Below are 9,593 nucleotides of genomic sequence, written 5' to 3'. Positions count from 1 at the left end.
AGATTTAGTTTTCCTCTTTTACAAGAAAGTATCAAAATTGATATGTATCTTTTAGGTAATGACCAGTACCTCTGGTTAGTTTAAGAGTTTGAGTTGTTAAAAATCCTTCCCTATGGGTTTCAAATACATAAATATCCTAAAAAAACATAATAAGGTTCGGTTTTGATTGACTTCATAATTTTTCTTTTAAAAAAACCATTAAAAATACACACTTTAAAAGCTATTTGGGGTGGTAATCAATCACTTTAATATTTTTTCAAAACCAACTCGTTTCTTAAGTTAAACACTTGAAAATGTATATGAAACATACTCTAGAACTTTTATATATGCCAAAGAAAATATTTTAGCTCATTTTTCATGGGTCGTTTGCTTTTATTGAGTTGATTTCTATTAGATTAATACATCAAAGTTAATTGTAATACTAAATATAATGGGTCAAATAAGACTTGTTTTTCATTAAAAGCATTCTAGGAAAAAGAGCTAAGAGATAAGCAAGGAAAAACATTTGGAGCCTTAGATTATGTTTTTATTCACATGAGTTCTCATTATCTATAGGTTATAACTCAAACTCAACCTCTGTTGGAGATTGTTGTATTTTAATTGGTTTTGTATATTTAGTAAGAATAGATTTAGCCAATTATCTTAACAAAAGTTTTTTCAATTTAACTTTTTTTTAAAAAAATTAACCTATAACTTGTAAAAGAAAAATGATTTGATAAAAGATGAAGAACTTATTAACTCCTAAACTCTATTCTCTAAACCTTAAATTCTACTTTCTTTTTTTTTTCTAAACAAGAGAAACTAAATTAAAGTTGTTATATATATATATAATGTAATTTCTTACCATGTGAATATCATGTGAATATAATGTGAATATCAATAAGTTGATCGTATTTCTCTTGTATTTTATGAATAGTCGTACAGTTGATTTAATATATATAAGAATAATTAAATATGAATTAAAGTTAAAAGGTTTAAAGCAACCCAAAGTTTTGAAAAAAATCTAATCAATTATCCTCACACTTTCTTTTTATTTCCAATGGCTAACTTTCCTTCTCTGAAATTAATTGACGTCTGCAAAGTCCCTCCTTCTCCAGCAGCGGCGGCGCCATCATCTCTTCCACTCACTTTCTTTGATGTGTTGTGGCTAAGGGTTCATCCAATCCAACGTCTTTTTTTTTACGAATTTTCATCGAATGAGATTTCGTTTTACGATATCATTGTTCCAAAGCTTAAGAGTTCTCTGTCTCTTACTCTTTGTCACTATCTTCCTCTGGCTGGCAACCTCATTTGGCCATCGCAGTCCGATACACCCGTCATTGAATTTGTCAATGGTGATGGGGTATCCATGACGGTGGCAGAGTCGGACGACGACTTTTATCATCTTTCTGGTAATGGGTTTCGGAAAGTTTCGAAGTTTCATCCTCTTGTTCCTCAATTGTCAACCTCTCATGACCGTGCTGCAATCGTTGCTATTCAGGTTCTTAACCACTAATTCTTAAGTAGGTAATAATATGGTATCAAATTTACATCTTTGCATGTAGATATTTTTAATAGGTGATTCTATCATAAAACAAATATTTCTATTATATTATTATAAGACAAAATATAAGCATAAAACTATCACTTACCTAAACTATAAATATGGTTTACTTATTTAAAAATAATAAATTACTTATTCACAAATAATTAATTAATGAAATGTTTATTTACAATTTAATTTTTTTGTTTGCTTTTTATAAGTTTTTCAAAAATGTTGGTGGAAATTTACATCTGCTTGGGAATAAAGTTATATACGTCTAAGACTAAGATATATGAGAATAAAATATTTGGGAATTAAAGTATGAGAACCGAGTGGAGGGAACTAACTTTTGAAGCTGTATTTTTCCAGCCTCTTATACCTCTCTTTCTTAAAAGGTAAATTCGTAATTACTAATAACTAAAAGTTTTTATTTAGTTTGAGAAAATTGGTAAGGAAAAATACACTTGAAAAGTTATTTCCCCCTACTAGCTTCTCATACTTTAAGGGTGCATTTTTTATTGTGTTAGAATTTTATGAAAAAAATATATATTTGTATTTAATTTATGAAATTAAGCCTAATAAAATCTAAGAAAAATTAATTGTATATAATAAATTGTTGAAAATATTTATAAATACAGTAAAATGATACGAAGAGAGAGAAAAAACTGACGGAAGGTTATGAAAAATCTCCGTGGAAAGAGAATATGAAATGCCTTTGGAATAAGATGCTATCATTCCCGAGATTGAAAACTTACACCAAATATTTACACGAAACAATATAAAACTTGTCCATCAATCAATTTAGCTATACTTCTTTTTCTTTTAAGTCCATCATTCTTTTATTCTTTGCTATAATATTTAGTATTGTTATCAAGTTAAAGTAGATTATCGTTCAAACCAAACTAAAATTATGACCTATACCCAAATGTAAACTATTATAATCCAACTATCATAATCTAAGATTATAATAACAAACTCCTTGATCTAAACGTCTTCTAAAAGTTCTTGATTTCATTCATTGTGTTTAACATATTTTAATTTTAGAGGTTAAATTATTTTTCAGAAATTACATATATACGAATAATGACTAGGGGCATTTAATCTAACACTCTCCATCTCTTTTACAACTTGACAAAAAGGAAAAAAGATCATTTTAAAATAAGTTAACATGTCACATTTCTATTGGGTGCTTGTCAGGTTGCGCAATAGTTGGCTGCACTCAAGATTTAAAATATCAAAACCAATAAAAATATTGAGGTCTTAATTTTATGAAAATATCGATAAAATGTCAATTTCAATGGATATCTGTGAAAAATTTATAAAAACCAAATTCAAATAAGTTAAAATTGGATAAATTATATGAATGTAACAAAACCCAAAAATATATTACGGTCTATGTAAACAAAAGTCCATAAAATCAATAAAATATTTTCATCATTTCAAGATTTGCATTTGAAAATTGCGGATGTTTGTCATTTCTCTTTCTACTTTTTCCTTCTCTGTGATTTCTTCTATTTCAGATTTTTTTCATCTCCTCTTTCTGATTTTCTTTCTTCTATTTTTAAAATGATTTCTTTTTTTTTTTTTTTTGTAATAAATCTCTTATTTCTTCTTCGTCATATTTGAGAAGATTTGAAGCTACTTCAAGATTCTTTTAAAATTGTATTTCATCTTCTTCATATTTGAGAACATCAAGATCGTTTAAATATCATTTTAAATGATCAATACAATCGTTTACCATGGTCAACATGATCTTTTAAATTTGAAACCTTTTTTTCATCGTTTAAAATGAAGTACACGATCGTGTTGAAATAATTTAAACGATCACTTAGCATGGTCAATACGATCGTTTAAAGTTGAAACATTTTTTCCATCGTTTAAAACGAAGGACACGATCGTATTGACATGATCTAAACTGATCACTTAACATAGTCAACACAATAGCTTAGCATGGTCAGCATGATCGTTTAAATTTGAAACTTTTTTTTCATCATTTAAAACGAACACTACACGATCGTGATGACATGATCTAAATGATCTCTTAGCATAGTCAACACATTCGTTTAGCATGGTTAACACAATCATTAGATTTGAAGTTTTTAAAGATCATTTACATTTTGGACTACACGATTGCTTATCACAATCAACATGATCAACATGATCGTTTAAATTTGAAGCATTTTTCTTTCATCGTTAAAAAGATCTACACGGTCATGTATTATGACCTAAACGATCGTAAATCAGTCATTTAGACTGTAGCACATGGTTGCTTAGAAGAATATTACTCGTGTGCACGTGTGACCGATTAAATGTGTGTTAACCAGGGTATTTTTGGTATTTTCTATTGTGAGTCTGTGAGTTTTTTCCGTTTTCAAAATTTTTTTATACAATGTAAATATTTTACCAATTTGTTATTTTTTTTAAAGAAAACCCTTTAAAAATTTATTATTTAAACTATTTTTATATTTTGACCATTATTGATTAGTAGATTGGTAGAAAACATTTAAAAGGAAAAAAAAAGTCATTAAAAAAGGAAAATTTCTAATTTCTTCTCCCTATTCGTTTCTTATAAATTAGTTGAAATTTCTACCTTTTGTTTGCTTTAGATAGCCATACTTTTTCTTTCTCAAAATTTTCTTGACATTATTCACTAACCATCAAAGACTAAATTGAGGAACACTAAAACAAAAGAAAAGTAATAAACAAATTGAAGCCTTTTAAAAAAGGACTAAATTGAAAGGAAAAAAGAATGTACTGCATTAAAGGCTTAAATGCATAGTTAAGTACTAACCCATTAACGTATTATTTAATTAAAGAATTATTATAATGAATATAACATTTATAGCTAAATAAGTAATGTATAACAAGAATGCCCATTAAAGAATTATAGGTACAGTAAAATGTTCATCCATAATAGATGGTGTCTTAATAGATTTTTTTATTTGCGATACATTTCTAACTATTAATAAACTCTATATATCATCGATAGACTCCAAAAGCGAAATATAAATCTTGAAATACTTACCCTGGTATCAATTCCTTAATTGATTATATTTAATACTAGTACTAGACTATTATTAGTGATGGGTTATTCTAATGTTTTGTTATATATATAAGTTATTTTGCATTGCATTATATTATATTGATAAGTACTTTAATTCTAATAGATATATTTGCACGGTTATTAATTATTTAGTTATATTCTCAATAATATAGGTAACTAAATTTCAAAACAAAGGTTTTTCCATTGGAATAACCAATCACCATGCAATCTTAGATGGAAGGAGCTCAACTTCATTTATCAAATCATGGGCTCAAATTTGCATTGAAGAATCCTTTATACCAACCCCCAAGCAAATGCCATTATATGATAGGTCAGTTATAAATGATCCAAAAGATCTTGCAAAAATCTATGCAAAAGCATGGAAAGATGTGGAAGGACCCAACAACAAAAGCCTAAACCTTAAATTCCCCCAAACAAAACATGATTTAGTTAGAAGCACTCTAGAATTCACACACCAAAACATTCAAAAGCTAAAGGAATGGATCTTGAACAAGAAGATCAAAAACGAAAATTTTGATTCTTCTTCTCACATATCTTCATTTGCAATAGTAACAGCTTATCTTTGTGTTTGTACAGCCAAATTAGAAGGTTTAAAAGAAGGAAAATTGTGGTTTGGGTTTGTAGCTGATGCAAGAACTCGTTTAAAGCCACAAGTGCCATTGAATTACTTTGGGAATTGTTTGGTTGCTGGGTTTGTTGTTAATGAAAGGTTTGAACTTTTGAGTGAAAATGGAATAATTTTTGCTTGTGATGAGATTTCAAAAACTATTAGAAATTTGGATGATGGACCTTTAAATGGGTGTGAGAATTGGGGTATGATGAGCCAAGAAATGACAAATGATTATTCAAAATTACAAATCAATTCTATAGCAGGTTCACCAAGATTTGGAGTTTATAATGTTGATTTTGGATTTGGAAAGCCAAAGAAAGTGGAGATTGTGTCAGCTGAATCACCATATATTTTTTCTTTGACTGATACTAGAAATAGTGATGCAGTAATGGAGATTGGTATTGTTATGGAAAGGGATGAAATGGAAGCTTTTGTTGCTATATTTAATCAAGGCTTTGAATCTTATTTTATTGATCAATCATTGGGATAATTGTTAATTTCCAAAGATTTTGTTGGTCTTTTGGGTATTGCTACATTTTTAATAAAAATGTTTAATTTAATAGGTTAAAGTACTATTCCATTTGTGTGGATGTGTAGTTTATAAGACTTGTTTTTATATATGTATGTCTGATTTAATAAATCCTAACCATAGTTGCTTTATTGTTAATTTGTTTGTACGCCCCTCTAAACATTTTGGGTTTTAGAAATTAAGTTTATAAGACGATTTTTTTTGCCTTATTATCCATTTTGATCAAGGTGAAAATATACTTTAGAAAATATAGAATTTAACTCAAAATTTAAAAACCTACGTTCAAAAAAAGATGAGAATCATTGTATGAAAAGAAAAAAAAAGGTGTAACTCAAGGACATGTTCACTATAGGAAAAAGCAAGGATGAATTTATTAAGGGGCCAAGAGGGACGCGCTCCCCTCACATTATCGGTTTTATTAATTTTGTAGTGTTAGATTACAATATATATTAAATTTAGTTTCATTTTGCCTAAATTTTATTTATGCTGCAAACCCTTTGATTGTGAGTTCAAATCTCATCTACAACAATTATTTTTACAAAATAGTTTTTCTTTCAAATATCAATAATTTTTTCCGCAAATATCAAATTTCTTCCTAAATTATTACAAAATAGATTTTATTCAAAACATCAATAAATTTCTTTTCTCAAATATCAATAGTTGTTTTTTTCCTAAATATCAAGTTTATTCCTAAATTTTAATGATTTTCTAAAAAGAAAATATTAATTTTTTTTCTAAATTTCAACGATTTTCCAAATAGAAGATATTTTGATTTCTTAAATGGAAGACAATATGTTAAAAAGAGAAAAGAAAACTCATATATAACCCTAACTTATTTTCTAGACCTTATTTGCTATCTAACCAAAAAAAATAAAAAAAAAATGTAACAAAATCGTAATTCAAACCTTCACTTCCTCAACAATATCTCATGAAAAATGTATTATTCTTTCTTCTTTTCTTTTCTTTTTTGGATGCAAATTTTAAATTCACATATTTACGTTACAAAAAAAATCATATTAAAATTGTTGATCTTTCTTTATTGCTACAAATGTAGTTGATGTTATTAGAGCATCAGTGAAACATCAAGATATTTTTTTAACATTTGTAGTGTGTTTAATATATAGTGTCAAATGTCCCTATGTAAAATTTCTGAATCTACCACTAGAAAAAAGAATAATAAATTAATGGCAATCATCTAAAAATGTGGACTCCTTTTAACGATTAAGTTTGTTGTTAATTATAGTGGACTCAGTTCTACATTTTATCTAAATAACTTCTTTTCACATTTTGTGATCAATAAAACAGGAAGTTGTATGAACACACACAATGTATTAATGAAAAAAAAAACAACTAACAATGTACAACCTTAGACTCAATCAAAGCCATTAAGGGGAAAAAAAAAAACCTAATAAGCTGCAACAAAATATTTAATTTGAAGGTGTAACTTACAATTATAACTTTCAAGAATGAGTGTGAAGAATTGACTCAAATTAATTAGAGAAGAAACACATTTTAATATTAAGAGAGGAATTCTTTTTAATTTATGTTTATCAATGTCATGGCCTATTGTCCGTTTATTTAATTTTAATAAATAAGTAGGTTTGGAGTCGTCACCAACAAAATAAAAAATGGTGTATGTAAGCATGCATTGATAATTATGTGTTGAAAATGTGCTAGCACCTACAGCACCCATAAAATTGTTATCCAATTAAAGTTCACAAATTAAACAAAGTTTTTTATTTTGTTATTTTTAAATGTTCCATGATTTTCAATTCACATCGAACAAAATAAAACCTAAGCATGAATTTGATGATTATGGTTATCATAAGAGCCATTAGAAGAATGAAATTTCTTTTTGTTTCAAAAGATACTATTTTTTTTATATTCACCTCAAGAATATTAAAATAACAAATTTTGATATTTTCATCTTTATCATAGGTGTCAATGATAAATTTTATGTATCTAAGAATTAATAAATTCATAACAAACACTACTAAGTCTCGTTTAGAAGTATGAAATGATTTATAATGTTAAAGACAATTTATTAATTAAATTTCAAACGAAGAAATTTCATGTATTCATGGAATTTTAATTATAAAACTCATAAAAAAACAATAGATTTTTCTCTGATTTAAATTTTTATATTCAAATTAGAAAATAATTAATAATAATAATAATGAAAAAACTTTGTGAAATTTGAGAAATAATTGAAAAATAAATAAGGTAATATGATAAGATAAAATAGTACAGTAACATAAAATAATACAAAAAGATTGAGAAAAAATAATAAAATAATACAAAGAAATTGAGATAAAATAACATAGAAAGTTTGAGATAAAATAACGTGGAAGATAAAATAAATACAAATATAATATAAGAAAACAAATAAATAAGGGCAAAATAAAGCGGGATGCAAAAATATGCAAGATGTCATGCAAAATATTTAATTAGCGTAGGAGAGCGTAATTAATGTATTATATTGGGATGTTAAATAATTAACTAACGCACGATGCTAATTAATTAATGCAAAATGTAAATAATTAAAGTAGAATGACAAAAGAATAATTAACATAATTAACATAGGAAGTCAAACGCGTGCCAAATAACTAACATATGATACCAAATGGGTGCAAAATAATTAAACCAGATGCCAGAATGCTAATTAATTAATATAGGATGCAAACAATTTAAATAAATAATTAACACAGGAGGACAAATGGGTAACTAACACATATGCTAATTAATTAATGCATGATGCAAATAATTCAAATGAATAATTAACACATGATGTCAAATGAGTGTCAAATAATTAGTATAGGATGGTAGGACGTTAATTAATTAGTGTAAGATGCAAATAATTCAAATGAATAATAAACATAGGAGGCCAAATAGGTAATTAACACAGATGTCAAATGAGTATCAAATAATTAAAGTAGGATGTCAAACAATGCCAAACAGTTAAAGTTGTATGTCAAATGAGTATAAAAAAATTCAACACAGTCAATCATGAACCATGAATTTTTTTAAAAAAACACACAATAAATTTCAGGTCCGACTTAAATCTAATAAAATTGAAACCCCATTGATTTCGAGAAAGTGCTTTCTCAATCCTCTCAAATGACAAGTAAATGAAAATGTTTTTTTTACAGTAAATAGTGTACATTTCCTCTAAAAAATCTCAACATCTTCCACTAAAAAATCTCTCCTTTTTCTTTTTATAGGACAAGTTTGGTCGTTTTATTTTTAGATCAGAGTGAAATGGAGTGAAGACTATTGGAGAGAAAGTGAGAGAATAGAAGCATGGTGACAAGGGAAAAAAACTTATTTGTTTTTTATTTTTATTTTTTATTTTGTTTTTGATTTTATTGTTTTTTATTTTTTAAAAAAATTAAATTCAAATTCTTTTATAAAAAAAATAAACATAAATATATAAATGAAAAATAAAAAATGTAGGACAAAATACGGTATTTATAACTTGTCTCCTTTATCTATCATGAAAATATTTAAAGGTGGACAAAGAAAATAGATAAGGTGTTTGGGCCATTTTTTTATTTTTCATTTTTTAGAGAGCGAAAAAAAGAAAGAAAACTATAAAATGAGAAGAATATCAACCTTACCTCTAAAGCTAGGTCGGATAAATAATGGATATGACAGACAGGTTTTGACCTCAGCTTTAGATTTGGGCTCAATTTAACTAAATTTGAAAAAACGTCAACCTTAACTCTAGAGCTAGGTTTGATAAATAAATGACTTGTTAGGCAGGCTTCGACCTCAGCTTCAAATCTGGGCTCGATTTAATAAAATTTGTAAAAACATCAACCTTAGCTCTAGGGCTAGGTTTGATAAATAAAGGATTTGTAGGACAAGT

General features: G+C 26.9%; 1 protein-coding gene across 1 annotated transcript; it reads left to right on the top strand.

Moving 5' to 3' along the window:
• Positions 1-979: 979 nt before the first annotated feature.
• Positions 980-5,771, top strand: LOC105434428 (phenolic glucoside malonyltransferase 1-like). The gene is made up of 2 exons (XM_011650208.2): positions 980-1,480; positions 4,739-5,771. Exons 1-2 carry the CDS (start codon positions 1,040-1,042, stop codon positions 5,684-5,686), a joined length of 1,389 nt encoding a protein of 462 aa, XP_011648510.2. The 5' UTR covers positions 980-1,039; the 3' UTR covers positions 5,687-5,771.
• The last annotated feature ends 3,822 nt before the right edge of the window (positions 5,772-9,593 follow it).

This window comes from Cucumis sativus, chromosome 1, assembly GCF_000004075.3.
Source record: "Cucumis sativus cultivar 9930 chromosome 1, Cucumber_9930_V3, whole genome shotgun sequence".
NCBI lineage: Eukaryota > Viridiplantae > Streptophyta > Magnoliopsida > Cucurbitales > Cucurbitaceae > Cucumis > Cucumis sativus.
The sequence above is the reverse complement of the archived record's forward strand: the minus strand, read 5'-3'. Positions and strand labels throughout refer to the sequence as shown.

What these genes read in the sequence shown, in the direction of transcription:
- LOC105434428 (XM_011650208.2), top strand. Translation starts at nt 1,040, where the DNA reads ATGGCTAACTTTCCTTCTCTGAAATTAATTGACGTCTGCAAAGTCCCT. An exon ending in CTGCAATCGTTGCTATTCAG is followed by an intron (nt 1,481 to 4,738) that starts GTTCTTAACCAC and finishes TCAATAATATAG; the next exon opens with GTAACTAAATTTCAAAACAA.